At 43.3% G+C, this 27,221-nt stretch overlaps 1 protein-coding gene and 1 long non-coding RNA gene across 7 annotated transcripts in view; one reads left to right on the top strand and one right to left on the bottom strand.

Annotated features, from left to right (window-relative positions):
- Positions 1 to 354, bottom strand: part of LOC122445892 — a 29,122-nt gene extending 28,768 nt beyond the window's left edge. For both annotated transcript variants that reach the window (XR_006270720.1, XR_006270721.1), the window contains exon 1: positions 212 to 354. This is a non-coding gene — a long non-coding RNA (uncharacterized LOC122445892). The remainder of the gene's footprint in view (positions 1 to 211) is intronic.
- Positions 132 to 25,957, top strand: ENO4 (enolase 4). 5 transcript variants are annotated; one of them, XM_043475340.1, is made up of 14 exons: positions 132 to 377; positions 5,166 to 5,294; positions 6,180 to 6,370; positions 8,520 to 8,665; positions 10,424 to 10,593; positions 10,699 to 10,830; positions 12,489 to 12,542; positions 16,259 to 16,315; positions 17,557 to 17,724; positions 19,812 to 19,937; positions 21,272 to 21,467; positions 22,860 to 22,927; positions 23,473 to 23,590; positions 25,638 to 25,957. In XM_043475340.1, the coding sequence occupies exons 1-14, from the start codon at positions 213 to 215 to the stop codon at positions 25,757 to 25,759; spliced, it is 1,842 nt and encodes a 613-aa protein (XP_043331275.1). In that variant the 5' UTR covers positions 132 to 212; the 3' UTR covers positions 25,760 to 25,957. The 5 variants fall into 5 exon arrangements, with proteins under 5 accessions (XP_043331275.1, XP_043331277.1, XP_043331276.1 ...); XM_043475342.1 differs by lacking the exon at positions 5,166 to 5,294; XM_043475341.1 differs by lacking the exon at positions 12,489 to 12,542.
- Positions 25,958 to 27,221: the final 1,264 nt, after the last annotated feature.

The raw sequence follows: 27,221 nt of genomic DNA, 5'->3' as shown, positions 1-27,221 counted from the left end.
GTAAATAAGCCCCAAACCCGGGGGGGTCAAAGCCTCAGGGAGAGGGAGGGAGGAGGGCGGAGGAGCCATTCGCGTCAGGCGCAAGCGGGAAGAACCCAAGGCAGGAAGCCTCGCGAGATCTGAGGTCGGGATCTCGCTGCGTTGCCTAGCGACAGGGAGGACGCTCGCGGGCCCCCAGGCTAACCCCCGCTTGTAGCCTTAAATCTCCTACCATGGGGGAAGAAGGCGGCGGCCGCAGCTGTGGGACCACTAGGGAGCTGCAGAAGCTGAAGCAGCAGGCGATGGAGTATTACCGCGAGAACGACGTTCCGCGCAGGCTGGAAGAGCTGCTCAACTCCACCTTCTACCTCCAGCCTGCCGACGTCTACGGGCACCTGGTAGGGACCTGGGACCAGAACCCTCTTTCCTCCAGCCCCTCTCCCCCCGCCCCGCGCTGCGGCAACGCGGGGCGCTTGCGCCGCAGACTCGCGCACGCGCGCCGCCGCTGGCTCCTGGCTGGGTTGACGCGGCGCCGGGACCCTGAAGGGAAGAAGCGGAGCGGAAACCTGGCTAAAGGAATCTCGAGAGAGAAAGTGGTGGACTGGAAATTGCTGGAGGAAAGAGGGCTCTGGGCGGATTTGTAGCTACGGCGCGACAGCTCAGGGGCTGGCAGGCATCCTCACTACCTCTGGGCGGACCTGTCCGGCTGCCAGTTATCTCCTTTAATCACAGCCCTTCATACCTCGTAGCTCAGTTTACCAACCTTCAGCGGCCTCCTTTTGACCACGGAGCGAACGCCTGTGGCTTTCGCTACAGCGTAGTCTTCAGCCCACCCTGGGGCCTCGTAACCAGCAGGCTCCCATCGCTGCCAAGTTTTTGTCGATTTCAAACCTCGGCTCCTTGGCTTGTGTGCCCTGCGTGCGCTCCGGGGATGCCTGTCCCACCTGACCAGCTCGCACCTACACTTCAAATTCAGATCAAAGTCTTGCCCACTTCGCCCTGGACTGATCGTCCTGCAGCGGCCTTGTAGCACCCCCTAATTTGTGTTGAAACCCTCCCCAGGCGGCTTGTGAGCTCCTGTGGAAAGGGGTGGGGTGGGGGTTCGCCTTTTCACATAGTTCCTCTGCTCAGCGCACCATCTGGCGCATATTTAGTCTTAAAGCCGTGGGCAGTTGAAACAAAGGCAGGCGTTTTCTCACTTCCAGACCCGTAAGTACAACCAACACCCACCTTCTGAAAGGTATGTTTGGAACTGGTAGGGATTCGCACTCCAGTGAGGCAGAATGACATCACCAAGCAGAGTATGTAAGTGCAGTGAGGAAGCAATGTGTCTACAGGGTCCAAAATCACATCTTGTCGGGGCAGTTAATATAGGAGATGTTCCACAAATATTTGTTTTTATCAGTCTTGGCCGATACGTCAACTCGGGGGAGGGGGCAGGGGAGGTGTTTATTGACGCACTTTGTGTTATGTGGTTCCTGTAATATCACTTCATCCCTAGGACCACTGTGAAGTAAACCTTATGATTCCGTATTACAAATAAAGGAACCATGGCCCGGTGAATTTAGATGGTTTTCTCAAGGAACATTGTGAATGACAGAAATCAAACCAGGTCTGTGTCCCTAGTACCTAGCAGAGTCCATAGTGGACACTCACGATGAATGAGTGAATGCAACTCCCAATTCCATTCTCTTTCCACAGTCTCTTGCCAGGGGAATTCTTGAAAGTTAACTAGTCTAACTTCCTCATTTTAGGAAGACCCCAAGCTGTTGTCTCACAATGAATTAGTGCAGAAGTTAAAACTGGAAACTTGGACTCTTGCCCCCAGTGTAATGCTCTTTGCAGTCTATTGGGCAACTAGGACTTCGGTTGGCACAGCTCTTTGGGAACTTATACCTCAGTTAGGGACAAGGGCCACTGATACATAAAATAACTGGAGTAATAGATCGGGTAATACAGAATTGTGTGCCAGACTGAGGAATAGATCACTGTGTGTTTGTTAAAGAAACTCAGGGCTGGGCAAGATCCCTGTGGGCTGTAGCATCTGGGAGTTTTGGCCTGGGCTTTGACGAATGTTCAGCAGTTGACATAAAGGCACCTCCATTTTCTCAATTGCTGCCCCAGTTCTGGCCCTCTTTATTCTCAGCTAGTCTCTCCCCCTCCCCCATCAAGTTCACCCCACTAATGCTGCCAGAGTAGTGTTCCTCATCCCATATCTGACCCATCATTCTCTCACTCAGAACTCCCTGTGGTTCCCTCTTGCACGCTTAGTAAGAACCAACACATTCCAGTGTGTGTGACTCACAGCGCTCCTTGGTACCTACCTTGGTACACAGGCTTATCTACGCTTCCCTCCCCTGCTCCTCTACATGGGCCCACTGACTTTTTTTAAAATGTGAAGTTTCCCAATTCCCTCCCCTTTGCTTACCCTATTCCCCCTACCTAAAGTATCTACCCCTGTTGTCTGCCTGTTGAAATACTACGCAACCTCCTGTGTCCAGCTCAAATGCCATTTCTTCCATGCTTCTCTTACGTATTAGAGGAATTCAGGGATAGGAGAGATCCCTGTGGGCAATAGCAATACTATTTGCTCCTTTATAAAACTTACAATTAAGAGTTTGTGATTGGGAATTGGGCAGATTGGATTTGATCCTTAGCTCTGCTGCTTTGTAGCAGTAACGAACTGTTAAATTGATGGTCCCCAATGAACCACACCACCGGAATGAACAGTCTTATGGAAGTCCCTCCTATATTGACTGGGGTTGTGGCCTTATGACTTGCTTTGATCCATAGGACCTTGGCAAGTATGATGCAAACAGAGGTTTGGTAAGGGCTGGCATGATGTATTCTTGGAATACTCCCTCTTGGAAGTTAGTCATGCTGAAAGGAAATCCGATTGCCATGCTAGAGAGAGCAAAAGAGAGAGAGATCAGGTCGTGTAGAGAGAGGTCCTAGCAGATGTGAGAGACCTCCCAGATATGCTGTGAGAAAGACAGATGGCCTGCCAGCCCCTGGATGTTCCAACCATCCTGGCTGAGACACTGCACATAAGAATGAAAGCATTTTGAGTACTCTGAACTGAGTCAAGCCTACAGATGACAATCTGTATAGGAGACCCCAGGCAAGATTAATCAAAGAATTGCCCAGTTAAGCCCAGCCTAGATTGCAGAATAATAAAGTAAATGGCTTGAGCCATTAAGTCTGTTACAAAGCAATAAACATCAGTTATTTTAAGACATTGGTTAGTGAAGACATTGGTTATTTTATCTTGGACAGGTTTCCCTCTGGAATTCAGTTTGCTCATCTGTGGAACTGAGGTGATACCACCTTGTAGAGTTGTTTTGAGAAGTTAATAATATAATGTATACAATGTGCCCAAGGTTGTGTTAGACAGGTTGTGTCTGGCCTTTATTAATGCATGCAGGATTCAAATTTTGTTCTTGTTCAGTTGCTAAGTCATATCTAACTCTTTGCAGCCCCAAGGACTGCAGCATGCCAGGCTTCCCTGTCCTTCACCATCTCTTAGAGTTTGCCCAGACTCATGTCCATTGAGTCAGTGATGCCATCCAACCATCTCATCCTCTGTCACCCCCTTCTCCTCCTGCCCTCAATCTTTCTCAGCATCATGGTCTTTTCCAATGAGTCAACTTACGAAATCCCAGATATACCAGGCACTGTGGAATGTGATACAGTGATAAACAAGACCAAGTCACTCCTTTAAGGTACATATTAAACATTTTTTAAAAGTTAGTTCCATTTCCCTCCTTACACAATATGTGGTACATTGTAGGTGCTCATTACTTGTTGAATTGAACTCACCAATACACAAAAGTTAAACTAGATAATATTTTTCTTCTCTGATTCTATTAACTTCATTTTGATACTTACTGTATACCTGGGCTTCCAAGGTGGCTCAGTGGTAAAGAATCTGCCTGCCACTGCCAGAGACTCAGGAGACTCCGGTTTGATCCTTGGGTCAGGAAGATTCCCCTGGAGGAGGAAATGGCAACCCACTGCAGTATTTCTGCCTGGGGAATCCCATGGGCAGAGAAGTCTCATGGGTACAGTCCATGGGGTGGCAAAGAGTTGGACACACTTAGTGACTGAGCACACACGCACACACAGGAATATACAAACTATCATCCTTAAAATGCATGGATGCTTGAAAATTGGCTTTTGCTTTAGTTCTGCTGGGCACTACCTCGGTGCTGGCACATTGCTGATGGATGTGAGATGACTAGTTAGGTAGGTTGTGGTCATTGGATGTTGAACTGAAAGATCAGAGGCCTGGTCTGCTATGTGGAAATAAAGAGTGAATCCTGTCTGAAAAGAGGGTGAGGGGGTGGGCCTTCTCTCACCCCTCTTCCTTCTCTCCCAGCCCTCTGCACAGGGGCACAGTCGTGAATCTTTTAATTTTTATTTGTGTATCTATTTGGCTGCACTGGGTCTTTGTGGTGGCATGTGGAATCTTTTTTTAGTTGCAGCATGTGGGATCTAGTTCCCTGACCAGGGATGCAACCTGTACCTCCTGCATTGGGAGCTCAGAGTCTTAGCCCCTGGATCAGCAGGGAAGTCCCTTGAATCTTTTTACTCAGGCTCCTTGGGAGGATTTTCTCCCTCAGCTTCATTCTCTTTCTTCTCTTTCTTCTGTTTCTTGGATCAACTTCCAAATGACCTCTGCTCTTCCACATCAATGAAACCACTGTCACTTAGGTTCCAACAGTCCTCTTTGAACATGTAGTTCTATGCATGAACTGATGGTAAATGAAGTACAGCCTATGTATAAGTCTTCACCTTTTAAACTATCAGGTGCCTTGTTGGGAGGAATAATAATGAACCAACTTAAGGCTTCTTGGGTTTGAATGCATCACAGTTTTCTAGAAGTCAATTGACTTCAGCATCTTGGATGGAAGGATAGGTTAGGGCTCATAAAGAATGAACCAGGACCTTTAAATAAAGACATGCCTGTGAGTTTCCAGTGAGAGTTCAATAGACAAATTACCCCATGTACCAGAGGCTAAATCCAAGTCTCTTTCTGTTTCCACAGAGCTGCTAGACTAATCCCAGAATGAGGACATTCACAGAGAGGTTTAGTAGAAACTAGAGTAAATGTGAAGGACCTTTCAGAGATAAATTAGATGTGGTATTTTTGTGTGTTTTTTTTTTTATGTGTGTGTGTGTTGAAGGCAAACTGCTTTTCTAAACTTGCAAAACCTCCCACCATATGCAAAGTCGTGGGGAAAAATGTGCTGGATGGACTTGGGCTTCCAACGCTCCAAGTGGAAATATTCTGCACCATTCAAAATTTTCCCAAGGTAGGAAGCAACTTAAACCTGTTCTCTTTGTCTTGGCTCCACTGCATTTATTAGCATTTACTGTCTAAATAGTGGAAAATTAATGTTTCAAAATTCAGTGTCTGTGAACTACACATACAGTATTTGTAGGCAGTTATGAACACAAAGCATGAATCATACAATCTGCCATCATGGTTTATCATGTGCACTGTTTGTACAGACCTGAAGGTGATGTGAAGATGGGGCAAAAATAGTTTTAAAACTCTGACACTACTAATGTCATGAGCTCTATAATCTGCAGATAGGGTTATAGATTCATGTATTTACATAAAGATTTACATAGATTTGGTGGCTTAGATGGTGAAAAATCCGCCTGCAGTGCAGGAGACATGGGTTGATTCCTGGGTTGGAAAGATCCCCTGGAGAAGGGAATGGCTACCCACTCCAGTATTCTGGCCCGGAGAATTCCATGGACAGAGGAGCCTGGCAGGCTATAGTCCATGGGTTTGCAGAGTCCGACACAACTAAGTGACTTTCACTCACTTACATAGAATTATACATATGTAGACTGACCTACATGAAGAAAAATTCATTGTTATCCATGAAAATAATTATGATTAAATCTGTATCCTTTTTGCTATTTTTGGGAGAGGCAGTGATAAAAATGAAGTTCAATGTAAGGTTTTTATAAGAGTATTTTAACAAGGTAATAATTTTAAACATTCCTTGAAGTCAGGTTCCACCGTGTTTCAATAGCTATAAAAATATCTCAAAGAAAATTATAGATTCTCATTTTCTCTTTGAAATTGGTGATAAAATATCATGTACCTTAAAGTTGGATACATTCAATTTCCTATTTCCTGTGAAAGGCAGGGAAAATGTAGAGCACATTTATATTGTTTTCAGAACATATGTTCTGTGGTGATCTCAACTCACTTTGAAGTCCACGAGAACGCTTCACCTGAGCTAGCTGAAGCCGAGGAATTGGAAAGGTTGGATGCTGTCAGCACCGCAGTGCAGTGGGTCAACGAAACCATCACTGAGGAGCTCCAGGGCCTAGTGCCCTCCAACCAGGCTGAGGTGGATCAGGTGCTCAGGTAAGTATGAAACTTGGAAACGTAAGTGCCCAGTATAATTATGTACCTATTTTCTTTCCATTTCACCTGCCAGTGAAACAGGTGTGTCCTATCTACAGGGTACAGTTGGGAGGTCAATTAGGAAACATATGCTAAAGCATCAACATGTAGCATAAAATCTTGCTTTTCTTCTGAAAACCCTGCTATTAAACTTTTAGTGTGTAAGGCCACATAAGGCCTTTTGGCCTCTTTTTATGCCTAGGGCTTTCCTAGGATTCAGTGAAAGTTTCTCTGGAAAAGGATGAAGAATTAAGACATTGTCTTTTCCCCCCTGTACATCCTCACGTGCATCATCCCCATGAGCCTCTCTTATCCTTTTATATGACCCAGTGGGTGGTGCTTATGTTCTGATCTCCAAACACAGTCAAATATTCCAGGCCTTGCCCACAGGTTGACTCTAAAATGTGCAAACCAAGGAAGTATGACTATGTGAGCATAGTTCACATAGCTAACCCAACCACGTGTGGGTTACTATTACTTTTCCTTTTGTGTGGATCAGTGCCACAATCCTCATGGCCAAAGAAGGTCAACTGGATTCTCTCTCTTTAAGTTTTATCATTTGCTTAATTGCGTGTAACTTCACATTTTAGTTTGCATCAGAGTTGTATCATGACCTTATAAAAAAACTTTTTTTGAATAGCTTTTTACAGGTTTTGAATGCTATATAATTTTGTGTAACTTCTAGTTATGTCTTTTATAAATGGCATGTGTGCATGCATGTGCATGCACATGTATGTGCTCAGTTGTGTCTGACTCTTTATAACCCTATGGATTATAGCCCTCCAGTTTTTGAATGCTATTCCACTTCTTTGTGTGTGTTATTTGCTATTGACAGATCCTTAATTGTTTTCCTAATCTCTCAGTTATACCTTCTATTTCATTACATTCCTTTTTTTCCTGGAATTTTCCCTCCCAAATCTCCCATCTTGAGTTGTTCCTCTCTAGACCTACTACAGAGATGCCATAAGATATCCCTTCATTGTTCTCCTGTTTCCTGGATCCCATATCTTCCGCTTTCTTGAATTGTTGGATTACATCCTGTAAAAGTAAGGATGAAGGCTTCTCTCGTGGTACAGTGGATAAGAGTCCTCCTACCAATGCAGGAGAACACAAGTTTGATCCCTGGTCAGGGAAGATTCTACATGCTGCCGATCAACTAAGCCCACAAGTCCTGAGTCCAGGCCTGAGAGCCAAAACTAGTGAAGCCTGCCTGTCTAGAGCCTGTGCTCTGCAACAAGAGAAGCTACCGCAAGAAGCCCACACACCGCAACAAAGAATCACCCTCGCTTGCTGCAGCTAGAGAAAACACTGACCCAGGAATGAAGACCCAGCACAGCCAAAATAAATATATAATTTTTTTTTAAGTAAGGATGAGAAAAAAGTATTTGGGATATAAATTTTTGTAAGGGTATTCTTACATGTGTGAAAATGTTAGCATTTTGCCTTCATGTTTGACTGTTTAGCTGAGTATGGAATTCTCCTTTGAAATCTGTTTCTTTCAGTACTTTAAAGGCACAGCCCCACCAGCATCTGATGCAAATTTGATTCCCATATCTTTTTTTTTTTTTGGCTTGTAGTTTTTTTGCCTCAGGAAATTTTTAGCCTCTTTTTATTCCAGGGAGTTGAAATTTTATTTAGAGGTACCTAAGTTGGGGTTCCCAAAAATTTTTTTAGCTGTTCATTTTAAGCACCCACCTCAAATTAAAAAAAAAAGTCCTGCATATAGTGCTATATATTTCACTGTCTATCCTTGTCTCATTTTTTTGTCTGATGGTCATTTATTCAAAAAGAAAATCCAGTAGCCCTTAATCAAATTGTTTCTTCAAATTTTACCTTAAAAATAATAAACAGGGCTCAGATAATTTTTAAAATGAGCACCCGAAATCTTTAAACATTTATTTCCAGGCCAAAATTATTTTCAGTTCTTGAACACAGTTTTATAACAGTGTCATTTTTCAGTCCTGGAAATTGAAGCAGATTTGTTCTTAGGTAGCTTAAAAAGCAGAGTTAGCTACTGAAATATTTTAGGGTCAGCACTAAAATATGACCAAAGTTACAAGCGATATTCCTAAATAATCTCATTATAAATCCATACTTTCTTGCCATTAAGGACATTCTTTGAAAATAAAGTACAAGAAGATAAGGAGAGAAAAGAATTGGAAAAGAACCTAAAAGACTCAACAGTGCTTTCACCCCAGCCACCACCACCCCCACCTCCTCCTCCACCTCCATCCAAGAAAAAAGGACAAAAGCAAGGTCAGTGGCTTATCATCTTGTAGAACCAACCATAAGTAACAAAGGTAGGGGAAGAAAGGCTGATGCTTGGACTATCTTTTCAAGTTCAGGTCTCTCCGCTGCACACCTAGATTGGGTTCCCACCAGGTACCATCCATCCATCCTCCATGCCATTTCCTTGCTCGAAGCTACAATGTTAGGTCAGCACGGTTTTACCCCATCTTGCCCTCCATTTTTATTTGTAAGATAAAAAATATTTTTTACCCAGATGTAAGCACTTAGTAAACAAAGTACTCTGAACCGTACTTTGAACAGAGTACTCTGAATAGAGTATTCTGAACAGTACTCTCTGCCCAAGGCAGAGAGGGTGGGGGTTGACATGGAGACCTTGAACTGCTTCTCAAATTTCCCATTAGCTCATCAGAAAGCCACTCCATATTTTAAAAATTAATTGTGTCCTTTGACATGCATAACCAACATTTCTGCAGTCCCACATAACATATTAATGGAAACTGTCTTTGGAAGACCTTGCCATTTTAAGGCATATAATTGAAGTTATCATGGCCCTTTGCTCCATGCCTTCCAACATACTGTTCACCTCTGTTCCTCTAATATGTTAATTCCAGAGTGGCTGCTAGTGTTGTAACAGTGTTTTGTATGTCCATCCAGTTACAACACGCTCCTTGAAGGCATGAATCATGCCTCATTCAATTTAGAACTGCCAGCTCCTAGCATGATGCTGGGAATAGACTAAATACCAGATGAGTGTGGATTCCATTGAGTAAGAAAGCACCAGAACCATGGACCAAAGAGATCATGAAGACAAGGTCTCTTATTTCATGGATTCAGATGCTGAGGCCCAGACAGAGGAGGAGAGTTGCCCAAGGCAGAAGAATCATGTTAGACCAATCTTCTGGAAGGTGGGGATGGCCACTGCTGAATCATAGGTAGAGACCACCAGTGGGTGTTCATTTGGTGGTTTCTTTTGACTAATAGAACTTGGAATGTAAGAAGGGAAGGAGTAGGAGGGAACCATAATTTGCTAAACATTTAATGTGTGCTGGGTGCTTATACATCTGACTCCACTTACCTTACGTACCTGACTTAGGCCAGCAGCTGTGGAGAGAAGAGAATAGGAGGGGAACGAGAGATTTATTATGGACACTCTGGTGCCATAATTAGTCTGACTAATTATGACTAAGTGGCTGAGAATATATGAGGGTGAAAGATGGATGGGGATTCTGAGTGGATGGTTAGATCTGGAAGGAATTCCTCATAGAAAAAGGCATCTGCTTGGGGTTGGCAAGCAAGGTAACCAGTTAGATATACACATGAGATGTTCAACACAAAGGTGGGTATGCAGGAGCAATGGTGGAACACAGAAAAACAAAGGCTTTGGAATTCACAAGACTGTTCAGATGCTCTCCTTAAATTCACGTTCTGCTGAATGTGGGGCAAGTCTTTGAGCCTAAGCCCTCATTTAGATGAGATAACAATTTCTACCCTACATGACTGTGGAAAGAGTTAATACTGAATATTCTAAAATTTCTTTGGCAAAATACATGGCTGAGGACATTTTGGATGTTAGAGAGTAGTGACATCAGACAGAAACTTCTCAGGGGTGGAAGTGGTGAATACATTCTTCCCAGCCTCAGTTTTTCATCCTTTCTTTATGCTTGGCCTTTGCATCTGTAAGTAAAACATTGAAAAATACAGTTTTATCATAGTCACATTTTTGCTTTCTGGAAAGCAATCTTTTATCAATATTTTTTTCTTCAGGAAGGATGGAGACTGCTGCAGAAAAACCAATTATACCTGCAGAACCTCCTGAGGCTGTCCTCTGTGGCAGCATGGCCATAGGGGCTGTGTCACTGGCTGTTGCCAAAACCAGTGCCATGCTGGACAATAATCCTCTCTACCTGAACATTGCATTATTGAAGCACCACCAGGTTAGTGCCCATTACACACCTTTACAAGAACCATGAGTGTCTCAATACGAATGAACCATGTTCCTCATTTCCTCTTGCCTCCCCCGCCCCACCGCCCCATTTTAGGAACAGCCAGAAAAGCTAACTATACCTCTTCTGATGGTGTCGCTGGTCAGCTGTGGGAAGTCATCACCTGGGAAGCTGAATTTGATGAAAGAAGTGATCTGTATACCCCATCCTGGATTAACAGCTAAACAAGTACCTTACATTATCTCAAACTACCTTTTCTTTTAAAAAAAAAAATCATCATTAGTGAGTCTTTAGTGGATGCCCCCGAGGCTTATGATACCATGGAAAAAGGAATTAAATTAAAAATGAGAAAAAAAATTTAGGAAATTAGGGAAGTGGGAAGAAAACAAGACCGCAAATGAAAGGGGACCACATTTAGACCACCTTGGATCTCCGGCTCTTTATAACCTTGACTCATGCTAGAGGCTCACAGTTGAGTTTGAGCAGACTGTGGGAGTTGGTGATGGACAGAGAAGCCTGGCAGTCCATGGGGTCACAAAGTGTTGGACACAACTGAGTGACTGAACTGAACTGAACTGAGAGGCTCACAGAGAAGCCTTGAGAGTGCTAGAAGGATGTTCTTTGGGACAACTGAGATATCTTTATTTACTAGTCTATGCACAATGGCTGCAACAAGAGGAAGCTGGCACTTTCCTAGGAGCCCTTCTGTTAAGTAGGAACTGCAGAGCCTAGCAGATTGCCTGGCATGTAAGAGAGGTTTAGCGCACGTTTATGGAATATGGAAGGAAGGAATCCTAAGTGGCATGTTTACTACTCAGAAGTCTGTTAGTGTCTAACTGTTCTTCAGTGGCATAAATGAGTCAATATGCCTCTTTATATCTTCATGAAATATTCTGCCAATTAGGCATTAGGGAGAACTAAGCATTTGTGTTCTATAGTGGATGTTTACAGGAAAAGGACAGGAAGCTCCGTCTCCTCTGGGCAACATAGTGACTGATATTTTATCCAACCTAGTGAAAATCATTTTTTAAAAAAATCTCAAGATGATTTCTTTATGATAAAGAATTCTTTTTATTTTTTTAAGGGGAATAGGCATTACCTCACTTTTATCAGTTTTGAAAGACTCGGATTTATATCTGGCACACCATCTGTCAGATCCCGTGCAGATTGTGGCGCCAGGATCTTTCCTTCAGTTAATATCTGTCGTGCTATTTGGGTACCAGAGCATTTGGCATGCCATTCTTCATCTGTCTCCGTATGCAGATCCCACCGTCAGCAGAATACATCCTCCTCCTTCCTAAGTGACAGTGGATTTATACTAATTCAAACACTGCCATGCAGAAGCCCTTGATGACCTGTGACATGTGTTGCAAGAAGGTTGGTCAGGGGACCGTGAAAGAGAGTGTAGTTAACGTGACCCAACCAACTAAACCAGCCAGTTCTGAACAGTGAAGAGAGGATGACAAGGAAGAGCCTCTCATTCATTTTCACCCAAATAAAAATGGAGAGTTGAAGATTAGCATTTAATCCTCTGATATTGTAGGCCATATGTAATTCACTACCCAGGATGTCTTATCAATGACCCTACAAATATTCTGAGTCAGAAATATTCATGTGTGGTATAAGTGTTTATATTTAAAATTCTAGACTGCAGTTGTGGAGTGAAATGTGAAGTAAAAGTCGCTCAGTTATGTCCCACTCTTTGCAACCCCATGGATTACAACAGCCCATGGAATTCTCCAGGCCAGAATACTGGAGTGGGTAGCCTTTCTCTAGGGGATCTTCCCAACCCAGGGATGGAACCCAGGTCTCCCACATTGTAGGCAGATTATTTACCAGCTGAGCTATCAGGCAGTTGTGGAAGATCACAGTTCTTCTGCTTACAGGGTGTGGAGATGCTTCTGGAAATTCAGAAACACATCAACAAAGCAATTGAAATGGTATGTAAAGAGGATATATGGTATCTAATAACTGATGCTTATATACCTTTTGGTGTCAAAATTATAGTTCATTTTGCAATGTGATCAATATTGTTGCTACAGATAGGAAAACATACTCATTTTCTTTGGGTTTCCCCTATGATCCAAGCTCATACGTTCCCTCATTGGCTATGGGGGCCAGTTTCTAATGGAACTTAATCATCTCATTTTGATCTCTGAGGCAGCTGGCCCTGTGCAAAGATTATGGCCCCTCGGATCGTGAGAGGCCGCGTGGTATGATGGTGCAGGCACAGTCACTTGTGCCTGCTCAGAATCCCAGTGCTGGGCAAACGAGTACCGTTGACCGAGAAGCCTGTGAGGGGGATGTCATAGAGGCTGGATGGGGGCAGCTATAGAGGCACCAGGTTATTCCATCATATTCTTTATCATTAATTTAAATTGGAAGACAACTGCTTTACAATGTTGTGTTGTGCCATTCAACAATGTGAATTAGCCGTAAGTATACATGTATTCCCTCCCTCTTGAGCCTCCCTCCCACCCCACCCTTCTAGGTTGTCACAGAGCGCCGGGTTGAGCTACCTGTGGTACGCAGCAGCTTCCTATTAGCTATCTTACATATGGTCGTGTATATGTTTCAATGCTACTCTCCCAATTTGTCCCACCCTCTCCTTCCTCCACTATGTCCACAAAGTGCCTCGCTCTCCATGGATGTATCAGGAATACATGTTCAGATGCAGGAGTGTTCTGACCAGGGTCATGCCCAGTGAGGTGGTGGGCTGAGGGTCCCGATCCTTGTCTTTCACTTTGGAATAATACTGCATTTATAGAGAAGCTGCAGAGTCAGTACAGAGAGTTCCCAAATACCTCCTCACCCCAGTTCCCCCCAGGGTTAACAGGATACATCACCGAAGTACATTTATCACAACTAGGAAACCAAAAGGCTAAGTTACTACTAACTGAACTCCAGACTTTATTCAAATTTCACTTGTTTTTCCACTAATGTCCTTCTGTTCCAGGACTCAATCCTGAGCCCACAGTTACATAGTGTGAGGCTTCTAAACTCCATGATTAGGAAGCACTGGCTGATCCTCCTGCAGGATGGGGGCCAAGATGCCATCTCAGTATGATGTGAAGGAACTTTGGCTCCAGTGCGACCTTGCCAGCACTGAATCAGTAACGGGGCAGGTGGCTGGGCCCATGCCCTACAGTTGATCAGAATTGCTTTAAGCACCTGGCTGCCCACTCCAGTATCCTTGCCTGGAGAATCCCATGATCAGAAGAGCCCGGCGGGCTGCAGTCCACGGGGTCACAAAGAGTCGGACACCACTGAGTGACTAGCACTTTCACATTCATACTGGAGCCAGTTTCCGGGGTGCTTTTCAGGAGGCCAACTTCCTTATGGGTGACCAGCCTACAGAGACTCAGACTTGATAAGTTAACCCTCACCTTGCCTTTTGCGTTGCCCCTTTACTAGCTGTGTGCCCTTGTGCCAATTACATAACCTCTCTGCCTCAGGCTCCTCGTCCACAAAATGGATATGATACATTGTGAGGAGTAAACAAGCTGAATATAGGCAATGTGTTCAGAGTTGACACCGCCATGAGCAATGCGTAGAGGTGGTGGTTGTCAGAGGAGGTGGAGGAAATCCAACTTAGAATATTAGAAATTCAGGATATTTGAGCTTTCTGCAGTCATCCTGACTTTCAAATTTTTAATTATACAATTTTAATTATACAGTTTATTTTTAATTATACAAGTAGCTCATGAATGTTATGAGAATTCAAATACTGGTAGAGCTAGTACCCCCCACCCTACCCCTGTGCTAACTCCACCTACCTGGACCCCACACTCACTACCACCCTCAGTTCCAGTTCCATCTCTAGAGCTGACTCCTGTTAAAAATTGAGTGTGGTCTTCTAGCCTTTGTTTTGTATTTGTACACACAGACACCACACATACAAGTATATAGCATGATTTGTGTTTAAAATCATGTAAAATTCTGCACAAATCTCTGCAGATTGCTTTATTTCTTTACCCTTTTTATTTGTGTTTATCTTTACTGATAATCTGGGAATTCTTTCTGTAATAAAGGCTTCAGTCCTTTCTACATGTGACATTAATACCTAATTTCTTCTACCACGTTGCCTGCCTTTTTAACTGTATTTTATGAAACCATAGAGATATTTTTCTTTTTCAGTTTTGACGAAGTAAACTGTATCACTGTGTTCTTCTAAGGCAGTGCTTCTTAGTGGGGAATGATTTTGCCCAAAGAGCAAAACATTCTGGGTTGTCCCAGTTTGAGGCTCTCCTGGCATCTAGAACGCTGAGATCAGGGATGCTGGTACACATCCAACAGTGGACAGGCAGCCCTTCAAGCAGAGGATCACCCAGCCAAAGTATCAAGAGTGCCACAGTTGCAAAATGCTGCTTTACGACTTTTGCCCTTGCTCAGCTCTGGGCCACGGATATGCTGCTCTTTACCTGGCAGGTTTGGCACTCCCACATTCCCCCCTCCCACCAGATATCAGCTTCTTCCAAGTCCCCTTCCCTGACTTACACAGGGAAGTCCCCTAGCTCTGCACTCCGCATCACACCGCCTTCCTCCTGGCTGTTACCTGCATCTCACCTGTCTGCCATCACTAGATCACAGCTTCCTGGGGCAGTGCCGTGTGTGTTTCACTGTCTCTTTTCTCTTGGCACATCTCTTTGCTTCCTATATTATTTTTATTAATATCAACGGATAGAAAGTTCAGCTGACTCCATAGTGAAAGGAAGCAGGATAACTTCTGTCTTTGTGTATAACTGAGTATGAACCTTGTTGATTCTTGACAAACTTGCCCCCACTTATAGAGCCAATAACTGCTGGGCATTAAAGTGCATCATCTTTTTGTGGGGACGGCTGTGCTGGGTCTTTGTTCATTTTGCACGGGCTTTCTCTTATGCTGAAGCTGAAGCTCCAATACTTTGGCCACCTGATGCAAAGAACTGACTCATTAGAAAAGACTAATGCTGGGAAATATTGAAGGCAGGAGGAGAAGGGGATGACGGAGGATGAGATGGTTGGATGGCATCACTGACTCATTGGACGTGAGTTTGAGTAAGCTCTGGGAGTTGGTGATGGACAGGGAAGCCTGGCGTGCTACAGTCCATGGGGTCACAATGAGTCAGACGCGACTGAGCAACTGAACTGAACTGAACTTGTTGTGGAGCATAGGTTCTAGGCACATGGACTTCAGTAGTTATAGCATTTGGGCTCAGTAGTTGTGGCATATATGGGCTTAGCCATTCCATGGCATGTGAAATCTTCCTGGACCAGGGATCGAGCCCATGTCCCCTGCATTGGCAGACAGGTTTCTGTCCTGTGCACCACCAGGGAAGTCCTAAAGTGCATCCTATGTCAATACTGTAAACCGTGGGAGCATCTCATTGGTAATTAGCTTTGCTTTTAATGTCACATGACATTACATACATCAGATCCGGCATGTACCTGATTTTGAGAAATTGTTTTAGGTTTATGAAGTTAAAGAGTGATTGGCATCACCCATGCATGTGTGTGTGAGAGTGGGGGAGAGAGAGAGAGAGAGAGAGAGAGAGACTCACAGCGTGACCAGCTTGGCCCCAGAGCAGTCACCAGGTCAGAGGACCAAAAGCTCTGCTTGCTGCCACAGACGTGTCTGAAAATCCCCAGTGACATATCTTTATCTTCTGTCCCACAGTCCCCTCCTCCAAAGCCAGAGATGAAAAAAAGTCATGATGGAGGCAAAAGAGGCCAAGTAAGTAAATGCATTTCCCACACTATTTGACAGGTCATTTATTCCCCGCCCCCTCCCCTCTCCCATAGTCACTCTGCTCCAGGACCAGGCCTCACATAAACAGAAATTGCATGGTAATATGCCTTCAAGGGGACTGACCCAGGCAGCCAGCCCCCAGAGCTGGAATATCATTCCGTCCCTGCCTGTCTGGCAACAGGCCGCCAGGCCACCACTGCCCGCAATCGTCTGGCCCACTGAAATCTCAGACTTTGACCTTTCCCCAAGGTCATCTGGGCCATCACACCTTCTTCCGCTGTTGTGCATCCTCTGTGCTGTGTCCTTTCAGCTGGAGTCTCCCGTCCTTTTTAAAATAAAACCTTTCTTGAAGAAGAGTTACATTTTTTTAACTGACATTTTTACAGTTGTGTGGCACTGTGCTTAGTCGGTCGTGTCCAACTCTTTGAGACCCCACGGACTAGCCTGCCAGGCTTCTCTGTCCATGCTGATTCTCCAGGCAAGAATACTGGAGTGAGTTGCCCTGCCCTCCTCCAGAGGATCTTCCCAACCCAGCAGTTGAACCCAGGTCTCCTGCACTGCAGGTGGATTCTTTACTGTGTGAACCACCATAGAAGCCCTTTTAACAATTCAGTTCAGTCATGTCTGACTCTGCAACCCCATGGACTGCAGCATGCCAGGATTCCCTGTCCATCATCAACTTCCGGACCCTACTCAAACTCACGTCCATTGCATCGGTGATGCCATCCAACCATCTCCCAGCATCAGGGTCTTTTCCAATGAGTCAGTTCTTCGCATCATGTGGCCTTTTAGCAGCTATATCCTTCTAAAGGAAAATGGGACACAGGAAAGAGCAGGTCTAGAGGAAGAAGGCAGAGTCAGGACAGGCAGGACAGACACTTATAGGGCCAGACTGAAGAGTCACCAGCCTGGTGGTCATGGCTCAGGTCAGCCCGTGTTCAATAGTAGAGCAGACAGAGAGAGGACATGGGCAACTAAAGAGAGAGGAGTGTGTTCCCAGGTCAAACTTGAAGACCTTGGGAGGAAGAAAACTATTCCCAGATACTGCAGAACACTCATCTGCCCAGAGGTCATGCAGACATGAGCGGGAACTAGGGACAGGGTGAATGGAGGGTCAGAGGACCTTGTGTTTGGAGAGCTGTGTCTGGTTATTAACTGCCAACCACCAGAAGCTCCAAGAGCCTTAGCGTGCTGTATTTACATGCGTGGTTTTCTTGATCCTGCAGCAGCAGATCACCGGCAAGATCTCCCATCTTGGCTGTTTAACCATTAATTACGACACTATAGAGCAGCCACTGCTCCTCATACAAGGAATCTGTGCAAACCTGGGGCTAGAATTGGGAACAAACCTGCATCTAGCCATCAACTGTGCTGCACATGAGCTGATGGACTATGTAAGTTTCCACTCCAGAGTTTGTGCCTTTTGTTTCGGTCCCATTATTTTTAAATTAGAACTCAAAAGAGGAGCCTATCTGTTTATATTTCCAAACAAATTCTATTTTTTTAAGTAATATCATGGAAGGGTCCAAATATAAATGGAGTTGGGAAAGCCAAGTTAGCTAATGACCAGACAATGTGTTATGCTGTATTTAGCCACTTAGTTGCATCCAACTCTGTGGAGCCCCATGGCCTGTAGCCCGCCAGGCTCCTCTGTCCATGGGGTTTCGCCTGGCAAGAACACTGGAGTGGGTTGCCATACCCTTCTCCAGGGGATCTTCACAACCCAGGGATCAAACCCAGGTCTCCCACATTGCAGGTGGATTCATTACTATCTAAGCCATAAGGGAAGCCTATAGTCTTTTTCTGACAGACAATAACATAGCCATATAACTTTAAATATTAACAGAAAATGTCATAATAATTAGAGAAATTCTGTAATAAAAGTGACTAAAATGGATTACTTATATTGAAATAAGAACTGCTGAAAAATAACTTAACAAATTGGTATGTTCTGCTGAGTACATTCATTTGGTTGATGAATGCTGAATTGGTCAAGCATAAAAAGTGAGTCAGTTGTAACTATGACTTGACAAGCTCTTGTAGACACATGGTTCTTGGAGTTTCTGCTGGTGACTCACTTTTTAAATGTAAAAAGTGTTTCCAAGTTATTGAAGTTTTTGGAGAATAATTAGTAATGGTAATTAATGTCAAATTCAGGAGACATGACCAAATAGGATTCCACTTTAATTTGCAATTCTAATTTTTAACTTCAGAGGAAATCTTGAATAGTATATTAGAAACCTAAGTATCAGCTGACTTCTAAAGTTTTTAGTTTGCTAAGAAAACTAAGCACAGAAAAGAATGTTTAACGTAATTTTCTATTCTTCACATAATGATTGGTTCCTAGGCATACCATTAAGAAAAATAATTGCATGTTTTCATCTACAACATATACCATGAACTATGAATATACTGACTGCTAGCGCTAACTAGACTGGATATTTGTTGAATATATTCGGTAAAATGCATTAGCTAGATAGCAGATAATTCTTCTTATGTTAGTTCAAAGTCATTGAAAAAGTTAGTTCAAAGTTAGTTCAAAGCATTTCCTCTCTGACAAGACAAGATTGTGTAAGTTTTGCAGTATAGAAACTAAGAGTTCCTAACCACTTTTTAACGTGAAAAAAGTACAGAATCTTTTCAATGATAAACTTCTTAGGAACCTGCTTAATTCTAAGGGAATCCATTCTGTTAGCAGCCACAGGAAGGCATTAGTATACCAGAGTCATTCTGGTGCACTCCACCTCCCTCCCCGTACCTAAAGGCCCCAGGTGCCACTGCTGGACACAGATTTGGACTGGACATAAGGGTGCTGTGTTTGCAGACATCATACTAAATTCTCCTGGTCCGTTCACTCCTGTACTTAAGTACCTGGGGGCATTCCAGACTTCAGATGAACAGGCTACACTAGAATTCCACTTCCAAAACAATAGTTACTGCTAGAACATGCCTGCTTGCTTTCACCTAAGTCTCTTTACATTTCATATTGACTGTTCATATCTGAAAAGTCTAGCCCTGCTTTCAAATTTAAACTATTCACAGTAAAGGAAGTAAGCTAAATTCATTCACTGTGAGCTGAACAATGGTAGTTCTATTGAGTAGGCGGGTTTGCACTGCTATTCTGTTTATGAATTTATGTGACTGCCCATCTTCCAAGCTGCCAGGTATCTGGCATCACATCCTAAAACTGAAGGAAGAAATTACTCCTCCCCTACCCTGCAGGCAGTTGTTTTGTGCAGGTTTCATCTGAAGTCCGTGGGAAGAGATGTATGGGGCATCCAGAGAAACGCAGACCTGATTTTCTCAGGTTGATATTTCACAGATATTTAAAGTAAATGGCACAGTTTTCTCATGTGAGGGTGGCCTGAAAATAACCCGAAGTCTTTTATATGAAATGAATGAAAATGAAGTTGAATTGCATCTTTAATGTTTGAAGAACTCATCATTTAGCCTATTTTAATATCTTCCTTACACTTATCAGAGTAAAGGAAAATATGAAGTGATGATGGGGACCTACAAAAGTGCAGCTGAGATGGTTGACCTGTATGTGGATCTGATCAACAAGTTCCCTTCAATTATTGCCTTAATTGACCCTTTCAGGAAGGAGGTAACAAGATTCACCTTGAATTTTATAATAAAACAGAACAAAGTCTCATTCTTTTGGATCTGTAGATTTGACATGTAATTTGGGCTGGGATATTTTATTTGGGCGTTTATGAGAAAAGGCACTTACCAGGCAAATGACTAGCAGAAACAGAATTACCTAGGAGTGTGCCCATCTATGGAATAAAACATGTATCCCCCAGCACCTCAGAGTACCTGTGTGTTTACCAGCAGCCTAACTGATGCCTGCTGTGCTAACTGGTGCTTCAGTAGGTTAATCACACATCATTTCCAAGTGCTCATGGAAACGGAACTTCAACTCGGCCAAATGTTTTTTAACCTAAATTCAGTTAATACACATGTACAGAAGTTAAAAAAAAAACATTTTTTTAAAAGATTTGAGATACTGGGGTTTTCTGACCTGTTCGCACTAGTGCATCTGACAAGGATTGTCTGTGTGCCTACAACTGTCTTTTTTCCTAACCCACTTAAACTTCAAAACTTACCTTTTTGATTTTATGAACTTGAAAAGCCATTAGATACAGTAAGCAGCTGTTCTCTTTAAGATAACTCAGCTATTAAAATTTGAGGGACAGAAAGAGAGCTGGATCTTACTGGAGCCCCAGGATCTCTCAGTCCCATCTTTCCTTTCACAGCCTGGCTACATCCCAGCACTTGTGGAAGATGCTGAGCCCAGATCTTTCATCCCACCAGACATATCTTCTGCTTCTTGTCCCCAGGCTCTGGCCATAGCTCTCTTTTTAATGTGATAAGATGCACCTATATTGTCTGTCCTAGTGGGACAGGTGGAAATCTAGTACAACGGCTGGGAAGACTGTATATTACTATTTAAATGAGCATTTCATTTCATTTGGTGGTCTCACCAATTAAAAATAAGGGTGTTGGGAATGAGGGTCTACAGCCCTGCAGGCTCATTTCTTTCCATTGTATTTTTACCAGAAATAACATTAACATCCTCCAACCAGCCAGTCTTTAGCCGCATCGTGGATAACACAGTGGGTGGGAAGAGCCGGTGTTTGAGGGATGTCAGAATCAACGTGGAGAAGAGCATTTAATGTGTATTAACATTTTACTCACTAGATATTTAAGCTCAAATTTAATCACTTTAGGTTTCTGTTCCACAAAGCCTATTAACTTGTGTGGCTGTGGTACAGGCAGCATTCAGCTGAAAAATGCAAAAAAACAAAAACTCCCCCTAAACCCCTAGCTTGTGTATCTCATAACGGTGTCTAACTTTGATTATCTACTGTATGATTGCTGTTGTTTTGTGATGATGCTGCATACACTGTAATGACCAATTCTTAAATATCCACCCAGGACTCTGAACAGTGGGACAGCATCTATAATGCTCTTGGTTCCAGGTGTTACATAATTGCGGGCACCGCATCCCAAAGCATCTCTAAGCTGCTGGAGGAGGGCAACGTCAGCATCCTCAAATACAGCGGGCTGATCATAAGACACACCAACCAAACCACCATGTCAGACCTGGTGGAAATAACCAGCCTCATCCACGGTGAGTGGGAGCACAGATCTGAAAGACTCACGGTGAACTTAAATACGCAGTGTATCAGGTACTCAAAAGCATGGAATCCATCTTGGAAGGAAAAACACCCCAGCCATTTGCGAGTGATTTGGTGCTCAACAGCAAAATGCACCTGACTACTGATTTAGTTCATAATGTTCTAACAACAGCCCCACCCAGGAGGTCGCCCCTTTCAGGGAGGGCTACCACAAACACGTGGCTGAGGCCGCTGTTCTCTCAGCTTCACAGGACACCACAGTGATTTTTTTTTTCAATCATTAGCCCACGCTGGTTTTTTTTTTTTAGTTCCTCAAAAGTTTCAACTGTAGTACTAACCACAGCTTGCTCAGTCGGGTCTGACTCTTTGTGATCCCAGGTTTCCCTGTCCTCCACTATCTCCCAGACATCAAACATGATCCCATCCATTGAGTCGATGATGCCGTCCAACCGTCTCATCCTGTTTCCCCCTTTTCCAGGGCATTCTCAGGAGTCTTGTTCACTTATGCACAGGGCCTGAAACATGAGTATCGTGAGTGGATCTCAGGAACTATGCAGAAGGCTAGTCTCAGAGCTGGTGCAAGACTCAGAGGGAGACTGGGAGCCAGGGGCCTGGGCTAGTGGCAGAAGATGGAATGAAATGCGTGTGGTCCCTTCACCTGCAGGCTTCCCCGGTCTAGGACCCAGGCAGGGTAGCTTGCAGGTGGTGGGAGAGACGCCCCGGGCCTGGCTTTTCCTCCTGGGCCTGGCACTCAGCAGACATTCTGTCCCATACTAGATCACTGCTGTAACTCCTGCCTGTAAGACACAAGACTGTCACCACAGGAAGAACTCTGGATTGCAGTCTTTGTAGGTTTTGGCAAATTTTAAGGGGTTTTGAGATCTTTAAAAGTGATTGATTAAGTACTATTAACACTGCTCTTCTAATAAGTCAACATTTAGAATGACAGTTTTCCTTTGAACAAAATTTTACATGAATTGTGAAATCTGTCATTTAGGCATATGATGCCCTTGTACTTACCATGTATTTTTACTCTAAGATGCATGTTTTTCTACATTGAACATGGATGATTTTGTCTTACAGCTGTGGTCTGAGAAATGTATCAATCTAACTTGAGTATTTTTCCTCTTTAGTGGTAATAATGGTGCCTCTTACAATCGAGGGCATCTTATATTTGATGAAACATAGAATTCAATTAGTATTTATCTACACAGATAAAATCAGGGTACTAGAAATGCAAATGTATGGGTTAGAATTCTCAGATGGTCAACAAATTGACTCTTCAGTTTTAAACCTCTGGCAAACTTTAAAGTTTTATTCTGGAGGCTTGTATCTGCTGCTTAGATTCGTACCATCTAAAATGAAAAGAATTCCTCTGCTTACAGGTAAGAAGCACATCGCTGTCTTTGGAAGCACAGAAGGAGAGTCATCTGATGACAGCCTTGTCGATTTGGTAAGTGCTGAAAACTGGCCCGTTGCAGAATTGCCAAAACACTGCTTTTAGCACGAAATGGCATCTCAGAAAACGGTGGACTTTGGCAGACAAAGTCATGTAACCTTTTATGAAAGACTTGCTTCCTCCCAGACAGCTACCTTTTGCAAAGAGCTAATCTTTGAACTTGTAAAAAGAAGAAAAATTGAAGTCCTGGGAAAATGATGAGCATACTGAAATGACTGGGGTGTGCACTTGCAATCTTACCTCTTAAAATGAAGCGAGAAAGGCCAGAGTGTTCTTATATAAAAGTCAGCATGCTCACATGACTAGGAGAGCATCTGATGTATAGTCACACTATCTCTGTACCTCTGACTCTTCTCGGCTTGTAAGCAGGCCGCTTTACTGATGTAAGAAGAGAAATTAACTTCAAGGCCGCTTTACACATATAAGATGAGAAGAGAGTAAACCAAAACAGCACACAGGGGCAGTGTCCCTTCTCCCTAAAGAGTTTAGTTGAGCAAAATATGACTCCATTTAAAATAAGCTGTTCCCCATCCCTTTAGGCTGTTGGACTTGGTGTCCGGTTTATCAAGTTGGGAGGTCTTTCTCGTGGCGAACGGGTGACTAAGTACAACCGCCTCATTACTATAGAGGAAGAACTTGGCCAGAATGGAACACTGGGTATGTGCTGCTTTCTGCTTTGTTTTCCTTTAGCGATGAATAAGAGAACAAAGATTGGGAGAGGGAGGAATAGAAGTCTCTCAGCAGGAGGGCAGGGGAATCCAAGGACAATAAATAAGTGCTGACAAAACCAGGATGGCATTTGCCACAATGTGCATTGTTTTCTTAATGGATTATCTATTTACCTGAATGTTTAAAACTCTCGCCCTTTTTTTGATGGATAGGCTGTGTGATGCTTTTCAATACTTAATTGATTGGAATTTCCAAGCCTACCTTTTGTTATGGTCCAAATTATACTTAAGGTTTCTCTGCACAGCTCAGGAAAGTTAAAGACAGATGTTTCCCTGGTGGTTCTTGGCAACAATTTGTCCTACTTAAGTAGACAGCATGTTAATTTAATGTAGCTTGGAAAGACTACAGTCTCAAGAGAAATGAACCAGTCATTTATGACATAGAACTTTGTAAATCTGCATGGATAGAAGCAGCTTATGTACCAGCTACCTGGAGAGAAAACCCCCAATATGCATTTTTACTGTTTATGTATTACTGTGATAGCCAAAAGCAAGCATGCAAAGATGTCTAAAGAGACCAATACCTGTCTTTGCAAAATTCTAAAACTATTGTATTTTAAAATGGAATTGCCAGACTGCAAAAAGGGATGTTATTTAAGTAGTGCTGACATACTTGTATACCATAAATCAGGGGTCCCCAACTTGCAGGATCTAATGTCTGATGATCTGAGGTGGATCCGATGTAATTAATAACAAAGTGCACAATAAATGTAATGCACGTGAATCATCCCAAAGCCATCCCCTCACCACCCTCCCCCCGGGTCATGGAAAAACTGTCCTCCATGAAACCAGTCCCCGGTGCCAAAAAGGCTGCGGACTGACCACTGCCATAAATGTAACTCTGGAGGAGGTAGATACATTATAGGGAGCACTGTGGAGTAGCAAGGAGGTCCTGCTTTGGGACTCAATATAGGCACTTTTTTCAGGGACCAACAGAAATAGTAACTATAAATGTGTCACATTATGTAATGACCTTGACACACATCCTAAGATTTATAGAAAAAAAAGATATAATGGGGAGACTATGTCTCAGTCATGTAAGGACAGTCCAAAGTTTGTATTATTTAGTGTGTAACGTGAGGGCTTTTCTTTTTTTTTTTCAAATGGGTAAAATTGTATGGCTCCTACCTATTGTCTGATTAATTTCTGTCATCCTGACTTCGTGGAAGCTCTAGATTCCCTAAATGACCGATCACATTTCCAACCAGACTTCAGCACAAGGGGGACAGCTGCTTCGGGGCATCAAAAAGGACTCTAGTGACCAGAGGCCCAGCTCCTCCCTGGTGACAGTGCTGGCCCGAGCATTCCGGAATGGGTTAACAGATTAATGAGGATTTTGCTGACATTGGCAGTGGTCAATACACGTGAAGGGGGACCAAAAAAACTGGAAAAGCAAACCACTCCACTGAGAGGTTGCGTAGGAAATCTTGGCAAAAGCCCAGCCGTTAAAACACTGTTCCTGCCTATGGGGACCTGACTGCAACAGTCTGAGTCGACAGAGGTTGACGTTGGCATAGTTAGTTGGCAAAGGTTTGTCTCGTGCAGAGCACTGGCCTTCCCTCCAGTTCATGTTCCTCTCATCCTATGCTGCTCAGCCTCTGCCCAAAGTCCGCTGTACACCAAACATTCCAGAATGTTGTCTAAGAATACAGTGCAAACTGAACAGAACAAGTGTATTGCAGCTAATGTATAACCAATGACAGGCCCACTTTTTTGCAGGTCTAGAATCCTTTCTAATGGTGGTGTGACACCTCTGGACAGTTCTGAAGCTGGTCTCCTCTAAATCCTGTAACAAAGAGAAAAACTGGAACCAGGGGCTTCCCTGCTGGTCCACTGGTTAAGACCCTGTGCTTCCGACGCAGGGGGCATGGGTCTGATCCCTGGTCAGGGAACTAAGATCCCACATGTCACATAGCCAAAAAAAAAAAAATCAGAGCCACTGAATTAGTAAACTTTATTGTTGTCATTTTTAACAGGCTTCAATGAAGAACACACATTTTTCTACTGGAATAAGGAAGCTGAAAAGGCTGGTGAGCTGCCCGAGGTCCCTGAGCCCATCTTCCCCACAGAAGTTGCAGAGGAACTTGCCAAACTTTGAGCGTCTGCCCACCAGGGTTGCATGCACCCCAGCTGACAGCCACACCACTCAGATTATTACACTGATAGACCTGGAGGATAGCTTCATTCTGCTTTTGCTCCAAAAACTTCACTAATTTGTGTGCTTTTTCTTCCTTTACGTTCACTGTTTGGTGAAAAACAGAGAGTATTTTGCCGGAAATTATACCTGCGAACCTGTCTTCCAGCTGTCACATTTCTGTGGGGACCCTGTTTGTACATGCTCATGCTCCGGTTCATGGAAAAACTGTCTTGCACATGTTTGTATATGTCCATTTGAGGGGGAGGGGTCAGGACCCAGTACAACAGTCCAATATTTTTGCTACCAACTCCACACTCAGTTCAAACATCTCATACTTCACTAGTCAGAACATCTCTAAAAACAAACATCTTTTACACTGGGAGCTTTCTCTGTCAGGAAGAGGTATACATCTTCTCTTTTTATCTTAAATATCCATGCTAGAAAGCATGCACACAGTTTTATAGCCAACCTTGGGAAAAACTATGAGAGTTTCACGTAATGTTTTAAGAGCCAAACAGCTTCCTGTAACTTTCCTATACTCAAATCCCTTTTCTCTGATTCCCACCTCTTTCTAAATTTTAATTTTTCATCTATCATTTATATCTCTGGGGAATCTCCTTAGAGCCTTTTTGGAATGAGTATGAGTAAGTAAATGAGTATAAATTCAGTACACTGAATTTATTCATTCAGTGGATGAATACTCTTAAAGCCATTAAATGCATAATTATTTTTACTATAGCATCTAGTAGGTGATTAAAAATGATGCAGCATATACATTGTCTTTTTTGAAAGCTGGTATTGGGGTGATAGAAGAGAGCCAAAACCAACCATATTCAAACACATGCCTGTAAATATAATAATATCCAATGGCTTTATAAGATTTAAATTCTCTGTTCAGTTACCATGTTTTTCCTCAAAACTACATAAATTGCTACATACTGACCTGCGAGAAAGTTGGCTAAGTTTAGATTTCTGGTGTATTCTCTTAAGTTTTTCTAAGCACACTGAGGACCTCTCCTTTTGAAGAGTACTAACAGGGAGATGTCATGGTCTTATGGCAGAGCCAAGGCCTTACTCTAAAAGCAGTGACTTAAAATAGGCTCCATGGCAGATTCTTTCAAAGCACAAGGCAGGAGGATTGGTTGGTATCCCTCTTAAGTTGAGAGAGCTGTGTCACAGTGTGTGATTGTTGTTGCCTTTCCTGATTCTTAGCAATAAGCGATGGGTAGGTGTTCACATAGCCTCTGCACATGTACCCACACACACACACATACACACACACACATGAAATATGGGAGATCATGTGAGAGTATGCCCTAAAACTGTGATACAAATTATAACCGAATAAAGCCGCAACAAAAATGTACAACTAAGTTAGTAACTGAATAACTAAATTAACCAAAGAGGTGATTTATTACCTCAA

Source organism: Cervus canadensis, chromosome 8 (assembly GCF_019320065.1).
Source record: "Cervus canadensis isolate Bull #8, Minnesota chromosome 8, ASM1932006v1, whole genome shotgun sequence".
Taxonomy (NCBI): Eukaryota; Metazoa; Chordata; class Mammalia; order Artiodactyla; family Cervidae; genus Cervus; species Cervus canadensis.
The sequence above is the reverse complement of the archived record's forward strand: the minus strand, read 5'-3'. Positions and strand labels throughout refer to the sequence as shown.

Excerpts from the sequence above, each read along its gene's own strand:
- ENO4 (XM_043475340.1), top strand. The coding sequence starts at position 213 with ATGGGGGAAGAAGGCGGCGGCCGCAGCTGTGGGACCACTAGGGAGCTG. Across the intron at positions 19,938-21,271 it reads TTGACCCTTTCAGGAAGGAG|GACTCTGAACAGTGGGACAG; the intron begins GTAACAAGATTC and ends ATATCCACCCAG. Across the intron at positions 21,468-22,859 it reads AATAACCAGCCTCATCCACG|GTAAGAAGCACATCGCTGTC; the intron begins GTGAGTGGGAGC and ends CTCTGCTTACAG.